The sequence below is a fragment of the Anguilla rostrata genome, chromosome 3 (assembly GCF_018555375.3).
Source record: "Anguilla rostrata isolate EN2019 chromosome 3, ASM1855537v3, whole genome shotgun sequence".
NCBI classification, from domain to species: domain Eukaryota; kingdom Metazoa; phylum Chordata; class Actinopteri; order Anguilliformes; family Anguillidae; genus Anguilla; species Anguilla rostrata.
In genome coordinates this window covers 55,717,601-55,737,738 of record NC_057935.1, presented here as the reverse complement: position 1 = coordinate 55,737,738, position 20,138 = coordinate 55,717,601, and the positions used below count along the sequence as shown (strand labels likewise).

The 20,138-nt window shown below is 40.1% G+C and overlaps 3 protein-coding genes across 3 annotated transcripts; all 3 read left to right on the top strand.

Moving 5' to 3' along the window:
- Window positions 1-943: 943 nt before the first annotated feature.
- LOC135251200 (protein shisa-1-like) lies at window positions 944-2,934 on the top strand. The gene is made up of 2 exons (XM_064328397.1): window positions 944-1,444; window positions 1,808-2,934. The coding sequence occupies exons 1-2, from the start codon at window positions 1,150-1,152 to the stop codon at window positions 2,332-2,334; spliced, it is 822 nt and encodes a 273-aa protein (XP_064184467.1). The 5' UTR covers window positions 944-1,149; the 3' UTR covers window positions 2,335-2,934.
- A 4,002-nt stretch (window positions 2,935-6,936) lies between these two features.
- On the top strand, window positions 6,937-10,596 carry LOC135251202 (ankyrin repeat and SOCS box protein 12-like). The gene is made up of 3 exons (XM_064328399.1): window positions 6,937-7,121; window positions 7,647-8,494; window positions 8,660-10,596. The coding sequence occupies exons 2-3, from the start codon at window positions 7,675-7,677 to the stop codon at window positions 8,791-8,793; spliced, it is 954 nt and encodes a 317-aa protein (XP_064184469.1). The 5' UTR covers window positions 6,937-7,121; window positions 7,647-7,674; the 3' UTR covers window positions 8,794-10,596.
- On the top strand, window positions 10,460-19,259 carry LOC135251201 (APC membrane recruitment protein 1-like). Its single transcript, XM_064328398.1, has 2 exons — window positions 10,460-10,596; window positions 12,738-19,259. Exon 2 carries the CDS (start codon window positions 12,829-12,831, stop codon window positions 16,144-16,146), a length of 3,318 nt encoding a protein of 1,105 aa, XP_064184468.1. The 5' UTR covers window positions 10,460-10,596; window positions 12,738-12,828; the 3' UTR covers window positions 16,147-19,259.
- The last annotated feature ends 879 nt before the right edge of the window (window positions 19,260-20,138 follow it).

The window sequence follows — 20,138 nt, the reverse complement described above, 5'->3', positions numbered from 1 at the left end:
ATGTATGCACCAACATCCAATTCTGATATGAAAGAGGCCACCATTATGTGAGTCTGACCACGAATACGTATATAAACAAAAACGTGGGCAGAATAAATAGATAAATAAAATACATTAAAAATATTAAATGAAAGTGGAATGCAACTGAGATTGACATCTGAGGACATTGACTAATGGCCCGCATACTCAGACAGTCTGGAGTAAGCCAAAAGCCAAAATGCTATGGTGGTAAATCCTCTGACCTGACAGCTCTGTCTTATGTTATAGCTTATCTCTGTCTTGGACTCGTTTACCAGGCATGCCAAAATGCTTTCTCCTTTCTCAATAATTTGGGATGTGCAGTTTTATGGGCGTCCCATGAGTGCTTTTCTCCTCTGGACTGAAAATTAGCTGGTAATGCAACAATCCAGGCTAGCTTCTCTATGATGTCACCTGTTGAGTTGCACAATCAATGAGGCTCTGATTTGTACATTACATTTTGCAGAGATTACAAATCTGACGGGAATAGAGCAATTTACTCATTAAAAAAAATTCCTTATACATTTTGTCCGTTTCTCGGGAAATGAAGGTAATTCACATACGTAGAAAATTGTATTAAGGAATTAATTAGGCATTTTATGTCTAGTGAATGTATCATAATATCCTTTATAGTATAATAAACTGATTATTTAAACTGGTTTTATTATCCAAAGAAAATAGCCACATCTGATAAAACTAACAGAACAGTTTTTTACTCCTGATTTCTGAAAACAGAGATGTTGCACTGGTCTGTGTTAAGTGTCGCGTGGAGACACGAAAATCAATTCAATTCTCTTTAAAACCCTATTTAACTAGTTTGTCCCGGGATGGAGATTATCTGAGAATCCGGGTAATCGTCGACAATGCCTGTATCCATGAACTCCACCCACTCGTGAGATAGGATTATATACGTGGGGGCAAGGGGCGAAAACTGCGGAGGCTGCAAGTGTGTCGTGTCAATTTGTGAGTGCTGGCTGAAACAGTGGCTGTACTGTGCTTCGCGCTTCTTTTCGTCTCTTATACGTTTATTTCGGATATAAAAGGTAAAACAGACAGGAAAGTACTTCTAAAATTTTAAGTCTAATTCTGGATAATCAGACAAGACTTCGAACACTGAGTAATATAGTCAGGATGCAACTTTCTATTGTAGTTCGAGCTTTGTGTTTCCTAATCTCCGGGTCGCAACTAACTGGAGTTGAAAGCACCGGAGAGTACTGCCATGGCTGGACCGAAGCTGAAAACTGGCACAAAGGTTTCCAGTGTCCGGAGCGTTATGATGGCCAGGACGCGAAGTACTGCTGTGGAACTTGCGCTCTGCGGTACTGCTGCACGGCAATCGAGGCGAGGTTGGACCAGACCACTTGCGACAACGACAATTTTTTCGAGATGGGAAACGACATGCAAGCCAACGAAACTCCGCCACAAGGTAAGACCATTGCAAGCATTAGCTGTTTCTTTAAAAACCGTCTCTATTTTGCCATTTCTGTTTGTATTACTTAAATTATAGACTACTTTGTTCATGTCTCCTCATGCCAAGTTTTTAAACCTAGTTTAAACCGAAAGGAGGCAAAAATACAAACTGGCTTTGTTCGAGGAAACCTTATCCTGGAATTCACTGCCCTCCATTCAGTGCACTTTTAGTGCTCTTGGGAGGGTTTTGAATTACTCCTTATGTGGAGTGTAGGGTTGGACCTGACTGAAGTGGTGAAAATGGCCAGCGGATGCGTAGGAGTGGGGGGGTCTGTGTGTTTCAGCTTTACTTAATAAAGTTTTATGCTTTCCCCCTCAGTGCCTATGTATCTGCCTTTCGTGATTGTGGCTAGCACGTTTGTGTCCTTCGTACTCGTTGGCTCCGTTGTTGCCGCCTGTTGCTGCCGATGCCTGAAGCCCAAGCCTGGAGAGAGCCGCGGCGAATCGACCCCGATCCAGAGCCACTTGCTGGAATCCGGGCCTCCCTCTGATGGAGCGGCTACGTCTTGCCCCTCCAGTGCCAGTTCCGGCTCCACGGGCAGACAGCACAACGGTTCTGATGTGGGCACAGAGGATGCGGTGGGAACCAACAGCATGTATGCGCCAGCAGGGAGAGCTGGGTACTCCACACCAGGTGCCCATGCCAAACAATACCTCGCCCCACCACAGGCCCTGGGCCCCTTTTTCCAGCCGCAGTACCTAAGCTATGGAATCCCCCCAGAGCACACAGTGCTGGTGACCCCTGCCTACCTGGATGGACATGCCACCTATGGGCATCAGCAGCCCTACTCCTTCCCACAAGCCCCAATGCACACCGAGCCAATATACCCTGGCATTGCCATGTGAACACCTCTGATGAGATCAAACTGGTAAATACCATTTTGTGTTGAGGGACACCATTACCATTACACATTGTTTACATTGTTATGTTGGAGAGTAGTTTTCCAGTCAGATTGCCAAATGACAAAATAACAGAATGATTAGAAATTTCGAAATGTTGTTACTGTGGTCATGGATCAATGAAAAAGTTGTGTGGCATATCACACATTTAATACACTCTGGAATTCGCACTGTTTAATGCAATACCAAACAAACTTATTTTTTATTTTTATATTTTTATTTTATTGTTTTTGCATTAAAAAACAAGATATACTACATGGATAAAAATGGAATTCATATTGAATTGACAAATTTACATAGTGATCAGAGAGTGTTAGGAATGCTTCTTCTGAAAATAGAAAACGTAAGATTTTGTACCATTTTTGTAAAATGTTTATTCACTGATATCAGTGTGACTTAAAAAAAAAAAAACTTTTATATTATAATTTGCTTACATGTGTGCCTATCCATGACACTTTTTAAACAATGTAAAGGCCTTCTGTACTACAAACAACCATTGTGAGTGCAACATGATGCAAAAAATAAAATTGTATATTTTGTATGTAATCCTGTAAGAGTTCTGTGTGTTTTTAGGCTTCTATAGACGGACATGACAGAAGCCAGTGTGTTCTGCTAGGTTTCACATGTAATTTAATAGCATAGCAGCAGGTAATTACAATGGGGACAGTGAGTGCATTCATAACATTTCAGGCCACATTTATTACTGTTGCTCCATTTCTTTAGAATACATTCAAAATTTTCCTAAGTGAAGCAGTGAAATTGTAGTGGAAGGAATTAAGAGCTGCTTGCTATTAGTCAAGAAGATGGAGGAAACCATAGAGATTGAGCTGTTTTAAAACTTTTCATTGTGACTCAGGGCAGATGTCTTAAGAAGAGTGACTGCATGTGGAGGGGGGATGGGGTGCTCTGGGGGTTTTCTCTGTTGGGGGTGACAGCATCAGGGTGGGAAACAGAGGGAGGCCGCTATCTCTTCACACTCACAGCAGCCTGGAATGAGCCCAGTTGGTCTGTTAATCCCCCGAGAGATGGGTTTGATGGAGTGTGAAAGACAAGTGTGTGAGGATCTGGCTGAGGAAAAGAAGGGTTGTGAATATAAAATGAAACAGTTAAAATAATATCAGTTTTTTAGAAAAGTCCTGTAATGAACTTACAGGCCATCTGGGGTGGTGCATTTTACGGAAGGTTGTCACTATTATCCGTTTATCTTGACAGCTTGCCATTTAACACATGTAGCATATTGTACCACACTTTAATTAGAAGCTTTTCGAAAAGGTGTTTCCCAAGTCAGCGATCTTTACAATGATGTCTTTTAAGTGCTTAATAAATCCGGCTATTAACATTTCCTGAGATTTATGTTTCCATGTAAATTCATTTTCCTATAATTATGAAATCATATAAAACTATCTTACTCTTGTGTAGTGTCTTAATGACTAATCCAGCAAGTGAGTGTCAATGTAAAATGGCTTTTTTATTTTACAAATGTTATATACTAAATATACTTATTGCTAGATAAAAATCAGCAATTAAATGCACCAATGCATGAAATGAACAATTCCCTTTACATAACAGCATTACTAACGCCTCAACCATGTGCTAATCAGATAGCTGTGAATAGTCTTTCATTATCAAGTTTTACCAAAACTTTATGCTGTATAGACCTTGATTCAAAACAAGTTAACCAGGAAAAAAGTTTAAAGTTAACCTAAATAATGAAAACATTTTAAATGGGGATTGAGATTGTTTAATTGTGTTTTCTGTTGCCTTGCTTTCATTTTCTAATTTTACCTATGCTAATTGTAAGCCATGAACAAACAGGAATGAGGTGATTGAGGGGTCATGAGGTTTAAGCCCCCACTCCTCTTCATCTAGAGGTTACTTGGTTTAAATCACAAAGGTGTGCTACATGACAATGCCATTTCTATAGAGATTAGCAAAAGGAGATTTCACCCACAAGGAAATTGATGCTAATTAAGGTAAGCGGCTTATTCATCTTTGTTTTTTTTAACTTAAAAGCTAAATGTTACCTTTAAAGAACTACAAGGACCTGGCAATTTCATCCATTCATGACAGAATATTAAAACAGTAGATTAACAATCAATTCCAAAGACCTATTTCGTTTGAAAATAACTCAAATGTTCTATGAATGTTTTATTTGATGAGGTTGGTGCTATATTATAAAGTCATTTTCTATTCTTTACTTGCTTAAATTAAATGGAAGTCAGTGTTTTTCCTAGTGAGAATTATAACAGGTATCAGACCTGGAATCTGGGTTGTTTCAGAGAGACCCCTAGTGACTGCGTAAAACAGCACATGCAATGAAGGGAGATGAATTTGAGTGAGAAAAACTGACGATGAATGATATTTAAAGAAGGCCCTGTTTCTGGACACAAAATTTGTAATTATAAAAGTAACTGTACACACAAACTACCTATAGGTGTTCTCTGGCTCCATGAATACTGTAGTTTATAGGATGGGGGGGAAAAACTGGTTGATCAAGCAAATATCTACACAGCTCAGCTCAAGAGTTATGTTGCTCCCAAAACAGACAAGGTGAGGAATGACAGAAAAGCTTTTTTTAACCACTGAGTACTCCTACACATTCTTATCCACAAGAAGGATTCCTATCTGGTGCTCTTTATCACCCTCCCCTCCCCCCTCCCCCCTCCCCCCAGCTGTCTGTCAGGATACGTCCCCATAATGTCCATGCCCAGTCATGCTGTCTGTCTGCTGTTGCTTCTAGGTAGACAGAAACTTTGTGTCTATATCTTTGTCTATCTCTCTGTCATACGTGCATGCACACGTACGCACTCTCACATGCACACACATGCGCACACAGACACACACAGGCATGCACGGTTGACTTCTCCATCTAAGCACTGAATGTGGAATTTAAATTCCCTTTTACAACAGTATGATCATAGTAATTTCCTATCAAATGTATTCCTGTCTGTAACTTTGCTCACTTGAAAGAAAAACGCTGAACAATTAAAGTATATTTAAATAGCTTTGAAAACATGCCATGAGGTCTATTCAGTATAAAAAAGTAAGCTGCCAATCTGTTTTACAAATTATAAAATGAGAGAAGTAGTAGTGAAAAGGTATATCATCACATATAGTTAGAACTGTCTGAATCATCACAGTTGTTCAAGGAATGCTGTTACAACTGCTTATGTATGCTATGCTAAATGTGGTTGTGCTTGAGGTGCTTTGCCCTCTTTCAATATAAAGAACTTTTAGTTCCCTGAAAAACACCACAAAATAAAATCTATGGTTATTGTTACAGATAAGAAATATTAGCAGACAATGCTTTTCACAAAGCAACAGAATACTGCCATAGAATTTGAGTAATGTAATGCCTGCCACACCTCATGTTGTTCTATGCTGCCATTTGTTAGCACCTTCAGCGTTTCCTGAAACCAGATCTTCTGAAAGCTCCGCTGGCAGCAGATTACAAATTCCTACTTTTACACTAAATGAATGAACTTAATTTTTTTTTTTTTTTTGGGGTGGGGGGTGGGGATCTCATTTACTGAGAATACACCATCCACTATCATTCTTTAAGAATTATTATGGTTATTATTTTAACTGCTGCATCAAATGGTGGTGTTTTTTTTAAAGCAGAAGTGCAGCGGTTAGAAAGCATTCACTTTGTTCTCTGAACCACCTGTCGATTTGTAAATGCCTCAGATAAGTCAAAATAGAAAGGTTTTATCAGTTACATTCAGTGATGTTTCATGGCCTACCTTTCTTTTTTTATTGTAAGGTCTTTTATTGCTGAAGCAATATTTTTTGTAAACTATACTGCGCTACCAGACAGTCACAGAACATTGCCAGTCATAAAATACGTGTCATAGAGCATCTTTATTACACAATGGAATGAAAAGGAATGTTTTGTCATAAACAAATAATAACAAATAATTCTGTCACTTCTGTTTTCATATTATTTTGAAACTGCTTTGAGCACCAGTTACCAAGTAACCGTTTATGAGTTTATTTTTATCATAATGTGCTCCATGAAATACGAAATGACATGGTCAAGAAGGGGAAACAAATTGTTTTCTGGAGTGCAGTGAATGGCTTTTTGCATTTGTCAAATGAACACAAGACCTTGGGAAGTGCCGGGACAGCTGATTGAAAGTGACTGCAGCAGGTTTGACCAAAAAGGAAACAAAAAATGTGACATATGAATATAAACCATGACAATGCTGCAAAACATGAGTGTAAGTTAACACAAACAGAGAGAGAGAGAGAGAGAGAGAGAGAGAGAGAGAGAGAGAGAGAGAGAGAGAGAGAGAGAGAGAGAGAGAGAGAGAGAGAGAGAGAGAGAGAGAGAGAAAAAAAAATACTTACATGCATACTTGTTTATTCTTGATGGTACCAGAATCCAAGGCCAGCCAATCAATCCAACTAAGATGGTGGTGGGGCACATGCCCATCACCTTCTAAATATACCTTTCTTGCTCAAGCTTTCCAAGAATGGAAGTTTGGGGGAGATCCATTTGCTGCCTAAAATTAGCCCCCCTTGACGAACAGGCCATTCTGTGTGGCAGTGCTGTGTCAGACGGTGACACTGTGCCTCAGCTTATATGTCTGTGTCCACTGGAAATAGCCCCTTCCCAGTACGCTCTGTCTGTTCAAACTACTGTTGCAGCAATGAGAGCAGGATAAATCTACGCAACCAACCTCATCATCATCAGTGTTTGTAATCCAGTCAAGTATGGATTTTTGACAGAGGTAAGTGCCTTCTTCCACTGTCTGAATGTGTTTTCTGCTTGGCAAATAGTGCTGTGCTTTAAAAATAAAATTAAATGAAATAGCACATTTTACAAAACATTTGCCATAATATGTTTCACAGCATTCCCTAGCCTTAAAAAAAAAAAAAAAAAAAAGCCTAGGGTAACAGTGGCAAGGAAAAACTCCCTTGGTGAATGAATAGGAAGAAATACTGGGAGGAAATAGACTTAATAGGGGGAGCCCATTCTAAAAAAAGTATTCTGGTGGTATCTTGCAGCTCAACCCAGGACCTGTGAAAATAACAAAGATGTAGATACAGGAATGTCAGCCACTCTTGAAGAGAAATGGATGTAAAAAAACATGTTGTTGTTATACACTTAAAAAGATCATGTGTAATGCATAACATTAACTTTAAATATAACCTATTGGTTGCTGGTGGATGGGCCTACATTCGGACTGATTTTCAATTTTCTCTTTTCAATTTTGTGCATAATGCTGTTTTATTTACAACCACTGCAATTCCAGATGGAGTCTTGAGAAGTTCCTTTGAATAATGGTGCTTGGAAAAGCCATAAACATGAGTTTGATGGACATATCAAAGATTTTCTCCATGCTCCACCCCAAAGAGGAGGAGGATGAGGAAGATACTGCCGAGAGCCGGCTGCTTAACCAATCCGTCTCCAACGATGATGCTGGACTCCTCGCTGAGCTGCTGTCCCAGGAGAAGTACAGGAAGTTCATCAACAGCCGGACGGGCTGGGGGGTTCCTGGTACCCCTCTCCGGACAGCGGCAACTCAGGGCCACCTCCGGTGCCTGGAAGTCCTCCTGGCCCATGGCGCAGAGGTAGACAGCCTGGACGTGAAGGCCCAGACCCCGCTCTTCACTGCCGTCAGCGGGAAGCACTTGGACTGCGTGGTGGCGCTCCTGAAAGCTGGGGCTGATCCCAATGGCAGCGTGTACAACAACTGCTCTCCAGTACTCACGGCTGCCCGTGAGGGGGATGTGGACATCCTGAGAGAGCTCCTCCAGCATGGGGCTGAGGTCAATGTCCGGCCAAAGGTACCCGAGTGGGCAACCAATGCCACAGCCTGTACTGGCCCCCTGTACCTCTCTGCAGTTTATGGACACCTTGACTGCTTCAAGCTGCTCCTCCTTCATGGCAGCGATCCAAATTTCAACTGCATCGAGGAGAAGATGCTTGCCAGAATCAAGCAGCCTAAGACCGTGCTGGAGATGTGCCTCAGGTACGGCTGTGGTATAGAGTATATCCAGCTGCTGATAGACTTTGGGGCAAATGTCTACCTGCCCACTCTCATTATAGACAAAACCACCAAGCAAAATGAAGCCGTGCTGCTGCTACTCAAAGAAAGAGGTAAAAATATTTGGTTTTCAGTTATTCTTTTCATATCTATAGTACCTACACTGTAGCTAATGTTTTGCACTATAGCTAATTATCATGTAATGTTTATATTTTATTGGAGCTTGTGATTTCAAGAAATTCCAGTTAACTTAGTCCTTCTCCTATGTTTATTTTCAGTTTGCCCCAAATCACTGATGTCTCAGACACGGCTGGCAATCCGAAGCTATCTACGTACAGCTAACAAAATGCGTTCCATCGATCTTCTGGATATCCCCCCAGTACTGAGGAACTACCTGAAACATGTCACATGATGTCACTTGCAGTAACGCTAGTATGAGGACCTCCTCACACTTGCAAATGACACTGAGCACAAACTACTTTCTTTCTGTTTTTCTTTGAAATATGTAGATATATATCATGATTCATATTTTTTGCTCTGTAGAAACCTAAACAAGCGTCCACCTCAACCTAAATTAGTCAATTTTTTACTCTGTTGACGGCTGGATATTTTCTGTCTCTGTAAATCTCCTTCAAAGGCACATCTGAACTTCCAACCATCTGTTTATGGACCAGGTACAAATAAATAGATTTTCATTCTTCATTTTTTTTTTTTTTTTTTACCATTTAACAGTAGATAATTGATAATATAATTAAATTCCATATACATTGCCATTAATTGAGGTTTAACCAATCATTGTTAGTTATCATGGTGGATTAAGGGTTTTTTGAGTCACAAAAAATGGCTTTAATGAAATCATGAAGTGGAGCTGCATGTAATCATGTACTGTATTTGAGATTATGTATTTTAAATAAGATTTTATTGATATTGTATCACTTAAATAAAAAAAATGCGCAGTTTTTTATTATTATTTGCTGATTATGTTAATTTAATCAGACCTTTTTTCTCTGTGCATCTCTGTAAGAATTTTATACTTTCTACTTAAAAATTATGCAATAATAGTTTTTCTTTTTTTTTTTTACCAAACCAGCTTTTGTGGATGTGAAATGTAGACATATCTTCACCAATTTATAGTATTGATGTTTTCATAAAAAAATGAGTCAGTGAAGGTAGTTTTTCCCAGACATGAATATGATGGAAATAAACTAAGTAAGTTAAACTAGTGAATTGAGCAAGGCAGGGCAATTAAATGCACAAAAAAGGCAGTTTTAAAGTCACACCACAAAGTCTGCAGAGCCTGTTAAGCAAATCAACAGAACCTGTGATTTCATATCAAGAAAACCTTATTACTTGCTAGTAACTGTTCTTAAATGAAAGATCCAGACTGCATTGTAATTTATATCACTGGGTGATTGTGTCATTTTGATGTTTAACATGAAAGAAAATTATATGCCTTCTTTATCTAATCAGTTCACCATGCTTCTTTATTGAAATTACGAAGTCAACTGCCCTTGTTGGTCCAAGCTGGTCATGTGGCCTGGACATGGAATATCAAGAACTCCCGTTCAGACAGAGGTGGATCTCGTGCCACATATTTGTGCTCTTATTGGATAATGCATGAAATCAGTTGCATGGCTCTGGTTTGATATTAACTCTATATAACAACGGGAATCAGATTTGTAAGTGGGCTGTATATTGCGTATTCTTTTTCATTTGCATACTTTTCGATTAGTGTAAGCAACTATTTCTGGATATAGGCATGTCAATGTTCTGGGAACAAATATACTTAAACCGTATAAAAATGGCACAAAATATGTATTGTCAACAAAAAACTATACTTTTAAACTGAACATGAATAATATATCCACGGTGTATAAACAAAGGTGTATACTTAAATTTGCTGTACATGTGCTGTTTGTACAAGCAATCGAAGAGCTTCTAATAAACTGTATGAACGTATGTTCCATAAAACACGCTAGAAATAAGACGAGCGTGGTTTCTCTGAGAATGTCCCACCCACCTCATACTATTTGCCCCCTTGTTCCTTTCTTTTTCTCAATTGGGTCCTCCCCCCGTCATTCATTTTCTGTCGCAAACGGTCCAGCCTTTGTTTGCTGGTAACAAGTATGTACAGCTTCGACGGCTTGTTTCAACAGGATGCAAAGAAGTAACATGGTGTTAACTTGTAGCTTGATGTATTATCAGTGAATGAAAGGTGAGTCGGCTGATGTCATTTGGCACTGTAACATTTTAAAAGAAAACGATCAGTCTAGCAAGCATCCATTTACCTAGCTGCCGAGTTCCCAGTGCTTTGTGACCAGTTCGCTAGCAGGCTTGCTAACCATCTTTTGGAATTATACTTTGTTGCAATCGTTTGATTTATCGCTGAGACACTAGATAATACGTTAACCCGTAAGCGAACTAGCCAATCCGTATGAGAACTATTGCAGTTTCATAACTGGTACAAACATTAGTCTGTAGCCTGCTGAACAGTGCTGTGCTTTATCACATTAGCCAGTCAGCAGTATTCATTTAGGTAGCTTGCCTGCTTTCTCCTGAATAGAGTTGATGGAGATATTCTCTATTATTCTTGGCTAGCCGTGTAACTCGCTTGCTTATTATGATGCAAACTATATTTCCGGCGAATATACTGCAATTGATTTACAAAACCACTGACAGTCGTGCCATGTTGGTTCTGCAGGACTGACTCGAATCTCGTTTAAGTTACCCAATAAGTTTCTGCATGTTTTGCCTGTGTTCTTCCTGGAATAGGCCGAGCTTCCATTCATTGGAGTGGAGCTTTGCTGGGGATGCTTGATCGGGTTGTATTGTGAAACTTGTAGCTAAACAGCGAACGATAGGCTACAATATGCGACAAACTCAGATTCTGGTTATCTATTCTTATCTGTTGGCAAACACTAAAATTAGCTTTTTTTGATTCCTTAATTGTTCTTAGTTGTGCTAGTAAGTCAAACAGATCCTTGTATTAAATAATTATACCGATAAATGTGAGCACAATATCAATGATCCAATTGGAAAGATTGGTGTTCAGAATGACTGTGGCACCCAGTGCAGTACTGTTTACATGAGCACATCGAGAAGGAAAATAAAAACATCCCGATAATAGGCTACTGGTTTTCCAAACATTTTGTTTTGAAAAAACTACACTTTTCACTCACACTGGGCCACTCCGATTTTTTTATTTTATCATTCAAAAGTTCCACTTGGGCTACTTCATACTAGGGCCTATTGAATGATGATATTGAGGGGAAGCAAGAGTGTCAGGCTTGGAGCCGATTTACGCTGTCTGTAAAAGGACATAGGCCTACACGTAGCTGAGAGAGCCGTTGTTCTTATGTTCAGAACTGCTTTCAGTTAGACTAGTTAACAAATATTAAGCTATCAGTTTATTGCATTATAGCTTGTAAAAAGTTCTGTGTTGTAAAAAAGGATAAAGTAAGCTTATATTGAGTAATCTGAACATTCATATTTCTGAAGTGGAATTCTATAGAAAAAAGGCACACTGCAACCTGTTAGGGGAGCTAACAGACAGTGACTGCAACTGGAAATCTAAGTTTTTAGAAATCTAAGGCTTAGTAGGAAAAACTGATACCACATTAGATATTAGCCACTGTTCTTTGATGTGAGAGGAGAGAGGGTAAAGACAGGTTTACAGTGGTGACAGGTTACTGGTGTGTTTGGTGTTGTTTTGAAACAAGCCTGTGCTGTATACTTACATTTTACTTGTTTTCAATGATGTTGTGATTCCTGGCAATTGGGATGTCTGGTATTGAACAGAGAGAACTTGAAAAGCACAACATTGTCACACTTGGACACTAATTCTATAAACATGATTGAATGGGCTATGGATTATGTTCCCATATCTTTGATGGGGTAGTAGATCCAGAGATGTAAGCTTATCTAGTTTAAAAAAATTTTGTTTGAAGATACTGACTTTGACGTCTGCATGACATGAATACTAATTGTTGATAGAAAAAAATCCAAATCATTTGAAATGTCTAGGGTTTGGTGTCAATTCTAAATAAAATTACAGTCCACACAGTTTTGAATTTTAACTAGAATAGGGAAAAGGCATTTATAATATGTACAAATAAAATTATCAGTAGGAGTAGAAGTGGATTTAAGGGAAAATGAATTCCTTGTATTCCTGTTCAAGAACAGATTTATACCAAACATGGAAATTCCATTGTGAATTTACTCCATCCCTGTAATTATGTAAAACATTGATAAGATGTAGCTATTATTTGAGCTGAACAGTCATGCTGATGGGCTTGGTAACATGTACTAGAAAGTTCATGATCTAATTCAATTTATTTCTCTTGTTTGACATTTCAGAAAACATAAGATGTCTCTCCGTTTTAAAGAGGACTTTTACATCAGCTTTCCTACCCACATTTGAGCAAACCCTTCCGGAGATAGAATCACCATGGAGCCGAGAAAAGGAACTGTGCCCATTGGTGTGACAGAACCTTTGATTAGAGTCTGTGGAGAAACTGCAATGGGGCTCCATCTTGAGGCTGTGTCCTCATGTGAGTCATGTGATGTGAACCTTCCTGAGCCACAACCAACCAGGACGCTGAAGTGGACCGCCTTCAAGCTCTTTGGGGGCAGGAGAAGCATCTGCACTCTGCCAAGCTTCTTCAGGAGTAGAAAATGTCATGGAAAGGGGACCTCAAAAAAGGGGATAAACAAGAGCAAAACTCACGATGGCATCAGCAAGGTGAGCTGGGAAGATGGAGGAAGAGCGGGGGACATGCCAACAAAGGACTTTGAATACCACAGGCAGAAAGACTCAGCCTTACCCAGCAGCAAGAGTTCACAGGTTATGAACAAGCTTTCTGAAGGGGGTGTGTCCTCCTGCCTGCCAACTGTCAGTGGTGATCATAAAGCCTTTTGGGACAAATCCTTGCACTTTCGTCGACCAAAGAGAGGACTGAAAGGTTTCTTTAGCAGCCTCAGGTGTCCCAAAAAGCACAGAAATGTTGAGTCAGGAAATCGTGAGACTTTTGAATTGTCGGGAGACATCAGTGAACACACAATGCATTCCACTGAGTCTGAGATTGATAACCACGACCCAAAGAGTGTGGGTAATTTGGCTGAACCCAAGGCTCCTGCTTCTGATGTCAAAGACACTTTAACTGTAACATGTGAGGTAAACAAGGAGGTTATTGTGTCTGTAAACCCTGTTGACTGCACTGACCAGGACAGCACTGACCGGGACAGTTTGAAATCACTGACTGGTGTAGCTACAGCTCTAGAGCCAGCAGCAAATGCTCTGAACGTTGCTATTGAAGTTGAGGCTCCATCCTCTAATGTTGACCTTACCCTTGCCTCTGTTGCCAGGCTGGACCTCGCAGAGAGCAGTGAGCGATCTGTTCAGTCACCTGATCATGTCTATGTAATATCAGCGGATGAAGCCTCTCTGAAAAGCTTTGACTCGCTGACCGGTTGTGGGGATGTCATTGCAGACCAGGATGAGGACGGCGTTGCTGATAGGACAGTTGTGAGAGAGAAGAGCTGCGGCGCTGCTAAGAGGAGCTCCAGCTATGTCAATTTTCAAGGTGGAGGGGAAGAAATGGCCACTCCTGATGAGGTAGACTATTTTAGGGGATTATGGGAGAGTGACACAGTTGATGAGGTGGGCAGCTTTCCTAGAGAGCACCCGGGTTATGTTTCATGTGATGTTAGCCTGGCTGTAACTGAAGCACCACTCATTGCCTCTCCCCATATGGATGCTGGTGGCAATTGCAGCAGTTTGCAACATGGAACTGGCACTAGCAATGCACCAATACATGTGCTGACACCTCAGAGTGACCAGCAGGGGTCACTGCCCAACAGTGACGAAGGCTATTATGATTCTACCACCCCAGGCCCGGATGAGGATAGAAGACATGACCTTGTTGGAATTGCAAATGAAAGGCTGCCGAGAGACAGTTATAGCGGTGATGCCCTTTATGAGCTCTATGAGTCAGAGGACCCCCTAACAAGCCCCCCGGTAGAGGGCAAACACTCAGTTGAAACGTTGTCATCCGCGCTGGACACGCTGGATTTTTTATGCTTGACATCTCAGGACCCTGATGAAGAGCATCTCCGTGAACCCCAGAATGTACAGAATTCAACTGCTAAGGAACAGGCTGAATTCAAATTCTGTTTTAAAAAAAGTCCCACTGAGTGCATAACAAGGCTAAATGAAAAACAAGCTTGCCAAAATGAGGAACAGCTGCAGGTTATTTCATGGATACCAAGTCCGAAAGATGAGTGTGTCTCATATGAACATAGATGCCTTAATGACAGAAACAAGAATGGTAAAAGTGTGTTCTGCTTTGAGAAATCAAAAGACAATCATCTAGATGACACGAAAGATGTCATTTGTACTGCCCCTATCCCAAAGTCAGCACTACCACTGCAAGATTTAACTTCTTGTGCAGTGCAAGTCCATCAAATGGACCTTCCAGAGAATCAAGGGAAAATGAATCTTTCCAACAAATTGGAGGTAGGAGCAGAACATGGGCAGACTGTTTGCTTTTCTCAAGCACTCGTGAACTTCACAAACGACACCAGACTTTTCAATAATCTCTCTCGCAGTCTGGTGGGCCCTGAACAAGGCTCTGTGTTTACTCAGAACATGGAGGCTCTTCCAGCTATGGTGACTTTTGACGTATTCGATACAGAAAATGAGGGGGAATGTGATCGTCACACGGAGATGGATATTGAGTTGGAAATGGAAATGGAGATGGAGGGTACGGATGATGATGTGGAATCGCCCTATGAGTCCTCACCATATGAAAGCTACCTGCAAAAGGATGCATTTGCGGAATGGGATGACAAAATGTTAAATGACTTTGACCGGAGTTTGCTCTGTAGTAACGCCTGGGGGGTTGCAAGTCTTCCACGGTATTATGGCCTTGGTGGTATTAGCCCACCTATACCAGCTGCACTATCAGCAAAGAGGAGAAGCAGGTCCCTGGACACAGATGCCTTGGAATCTGAGATAAGTGACTTGTGTCTGACAAAAACTAAGCCGAAGCCTGTATTGATTGCACTCCCTAAATCTGAACAACGTTCCAGTAAGTTATCCCCCTTACACTTCAAAACTAATGGGCACTTAGCCAGCCCAGAAATGCTGGGCAGAGCTGAAACAACTGTATCATGGCAACCACAGACTTCAGGAAGCTCAGTGCCTTCACAGACTGATGAGGAAAGAATAGACTGGATAGAGTATGCTTTGGAAAGAGAGGGGGCTAAGCCAGCATTCTATCAGGCTGAAGGACCACAATCTCAGCACATAGGCCAAGGTACTAAATGCAAAATCAGACCTCAGATTTCCATGTGTGCGGTGCAGGAGAAATTGGGCTGTAATTCTACACTGCAGAGCCCTGGACAGATGGTCAAATCGTCACATCTGCCGGTACAATGCGGTCCCCGCAGCTTTCAACCCGATGCGTCTATGCCGGGGACCCCAGGAGAATTCTCACGCAGGGATTCTGCTCAAGTATCCGCGTTAGATGACAGGAACCCAGCACATTTCTCACGGAAACATTTTGCAAAGCAGCTCCACAAGTCTACCCAACCACCTTCTAAGATCAGACCTGTGGGAATCACTCGAGGGATGCCTCATTTCCGTCCAGACACAAATCGAACCTCCAAACTGACAAACTGCAAGAAACAAAGAGAATCCACCAGCAAAGGCAGAGAAGATCTTAGTGTGTCTCTGCCTGTTGGTTGTCACAAGCACTCAGCGTAGAGATTGGAGTTGTTTGAAGATGATACAGTCCAGAATTTATATGAATTATTCACATTTACTGCCAGTATTTTCTTGCCAATATTGTCATTTCACAAGTTTGCAGACATAACACCCACCAATAATTTTCTGTTGCATGTCTTTATTGAAAATGTACCATACCAGGCAAAGCTTAACCATGAAGCCTTATTGTTTTCTTGAAGAACTGCACTTATATGGATTCTCACCAGAGTGTGCCAAGGTTTCACATTGATTGTTAATTGCTAAGATAGTGGTTCCCTCTGTGTTTTCTGGATCTCATTTAAATGGAGAAAATGGCAATAAGTCATATTTTTTTCCCTCTGTGGATGATTGGGCTATTTTCTTTTTTAAACTGACCTTATCTAATCACATCGTAATCTTGCATCCAAGAAATGGCCTTTTAGAATCTACAGTAAGGTAGTCCATATTACAGTTGTTTCATGCATTTTCTGTTAAACGGTACTGTTTATAGTCTTCAGGTTGCTGTCACAGAGTAAGCACAGGCTTATATTTTGTATTACAGCACAATTCTACCTATCATGCTTTGGTGTGCTCTTTGTGAATTAACCTCACCAGAGCACTCAAAGGCAAAACATACTTGATACTTCCATGTCTGAAGTGTACCTATGTCCTGAAGGCCTTTAGCTGGTTCTTTTAGTTTAGGGTTCTTCTTGAAGGGTGGTTCATGGTGCTTTGATTAAACCACCCTTTAATACATTTACCAATTTATTTAGGTATTTAGGTATGTCTCTTTGCCTTGTTCTTTTATTAGTCAAATATTTACTGCTGCTATTGTGTATCATTCATTTGTAAGAATACTGCTACAAGCTGTGCTTTTTTCATTCCCAAGGCTGCTGGACAGTCTGGAAGTAGACTGAATGTTAACAATTTGCTCACATTCATTAGTTTTAGTTAGACTAGAACTACAGACATTTATACTGCTACATATCATGACTGAACAATGTATGAACAGTGTACTTTATAACTTCTCACATTGCCAAACCAGGAAATGACATTGTGGGCCCTGCACTGCAGTTTGACCTTTAAGCTTGAAAACATACATGACAGGATGGTATTTCAAAGTGCAGGTTGTCATGTACAGTCACATCTTGCTATGTATTTTATAAAGCAAAAGGTTTGTTGGGAGAGGAAGAATTTATGATCTTATGAAGATATTAATTGACACATGAAATCAAACAAATGCAATTTTGCCTTGGATTAACTCATCTCAGAACACAGGTGCAGGCTTCACTACACTGTAGCAGGATTTTCTGCTTAAGCAGTATCCATGGGTTCTTTGTGCCCTCTCTAGTGCTTTACTTGTAGAATTGGTTTAGGATAGTTTTAGGGTAACGCTGCATTTGAGAACACTAGTTTGTGTGTTGTGCACGAGACCTGGAATAGCGTATTTTTTGGTTGTTCGATCAATATTTTTACCTGCATCATTGATTTTGCAAACATGACTGCCAGTCTGCTTGGGACTATTAGCCTTTCATACTATAATTATGTTTAACTCCCAACTTCACTTTAGTGTGATTGGCTGCCCAGATTGCTGAATTATTACATTTGGATAGCTCCACTGCTTGCAATCTTTGCTGCTCATTTCAAATTTTAACGTAAAACACAAAAAGGCCATTGCTTTTTAGCGAGAGGCCAGTGTTAGATACCCAGGGTAGGCACTTCAGTTGCTTAATCCCCCCAGGTCTCTCCCCAATTTTAGGAGTGTTTAGCCTATTTCTTCATTTAAATGCAGCAGTACAGAAACAATAGAACACGCAAGCTACATACATGTACACCTGCTCCTCACTGACCCTTGGTTATAGCTGTTGTTGTCCCAGTAACCATGCAGGATGTACTGTCAGCTCAGTGGGAGGTGTGCCATGTTGAAATATGAGCTTATCTCATGCACTTACCCAGTGATGCATGAATGCATGTGTGATCCACAGCATGGACTGTTCATGCAGAACCAATTTAGCAAAACTGTAAGCTGCACTGAGCTTTACGGTGCTCAATGGGGAAAGTGTGAACATCCTATTAAGATTTAAATGTCAATCTGATATCCTCACTTAAGGGAAAGATTGTATTTAATAGGGCTTCAGTCTGCCTTAAATCAACACTGCTGCTAGGTCAGGCTTCAGTGCCTTCTCAGTGTTATTTGAAATCATACCAACAACATGGTTAGCTCCTGAGTTCTTTCTGTCCTCTTTGCTTCTTTTGACTAAAGAAAGGGGTAGGCAACCCTGGCCTGAATTGGAAGTGATACTTCTGTTTGAGTTTGGTACAGGTTGATCAATGATTAGGGTCTCTAAACCTTAATATTCTGAATGAATCTGAATGGTGACATGCTGGAGTACATCCGTCATTGTCACCAGCTTACATTAAACCTATTAATATATCCAAGTTTGGGATTGGGATGCAGCTAAAATCAGAACTATATCTGGCATTCAACGTCCAGGGATGTCTACTAGAAAGTGGCTGCTCATAACAGGAGTTGCCAGAAGTATACTATATAACAATTAATGAATATTCATAAAGTGAAGGACAGGGCAACCTCTTTGTGAATATAGAACTAGTTTTCAGCTTCAACGGTAACTTCCAATTTTAAGAATATGGAGCTGACTATCTGGTTAGTCTATAGAACCTGTGGTGTGACTTATTTATATGATAATGTAAAACATTTCTTTTTTTACTATGAACCCACCTTTTCTGTTTTATTGTGCTGGTTGTTAGTTTAAATCTTTGTCCTGTACAGTTGAGTACTGATACTGCAAAAGTTTTGCTTTTCTTAGTCTACACTGACCGACAGTAGCCTTTCTCTTTAATTCATTATGGGACTTCCCTATGGATGTTAATATAAAATTCATTTCTGTGACTGGTTCTTACCAACATCTTTGTACTGTAATGCTAACCTTTTTGAAGCGCTCACCTGTTTGCTTTTGGAATATATTTTCTAAGTATGAAGATGCAACTGAATTTGTCTTGTTGTTCACACCCTTTTTCTGGAAAGCAGTTTGTTTTTAGCAAGATCTTCTGAAATGATTGTGGTGAATGTCCCCAATTTTTCAAGTTTCATAAAAGCAAAGATCTTCACTTTATATGAATGTGTTTCCTCTTTTTTGTTTGAAATGAAGCGTTTTTGTTTTGAAAGTGCACAACATCCAGGGCGCTATCATGTAATGATATCATGAAATAGTATGAGTTTGAAATTCATATTTTAAACTATATTTTATCTGCCGTGTTTGGTGCTGGTCTTCTGCTGAATAGTTTCTGATGATGGTATTGAGGGGGCCAAGAGAAACCCATGAACGGGTCAATAACAGAACATACCTACATGGGAAAAGCAACTGAACAGAAGTGTTTGGTTGCTTGTCAGTATAGAAGTTATTAGAATTACAGTTTAATCTTCCAGAAATTATATTGTAAGTGCATTTCTGCTTAAAACAGCTAGTCAGTTATGTTCTTCTAGGTGAATAACATTTGCTAACTATACTAACCCTAGGTGGCAAGTCTGGTAAAATACCTCAGTTGTACCAGTAATTCTATTGCTGATGAGTATTACTGTTCAGCATTACTGGAAAGGTCAGGTGAGGTGCTACCAAATATTTTTGGTAATTATGTGTTGGATGGTTAAGAGCAGGACTATTTTTGCTACAGTATTTTGAATATTGTTAGTGGATGCATTCCTTTGGTACCACAATCCACTTTTGAATTCGTTGAAAGAGTTGCATGGAAAACGATTCTGGAAATATTTTGGATTGGCTATTGTGGGAGACGAAAAATAACTACATAACTACACACTGAAAAACGCTTCAGTTCTCTTTGTAACCTGAGGAATACATGTAATTGTGGTGTAATTCCACAGTTGAAAATAAAATGAGAGAACTTATTTACTTGCAGCTTCCTTCTCTAGTTAAACCTACAGTTTAGATATTTTGGGTGTGAGGTACTGGTTGATAGTCTATTCTTTTGAGGCA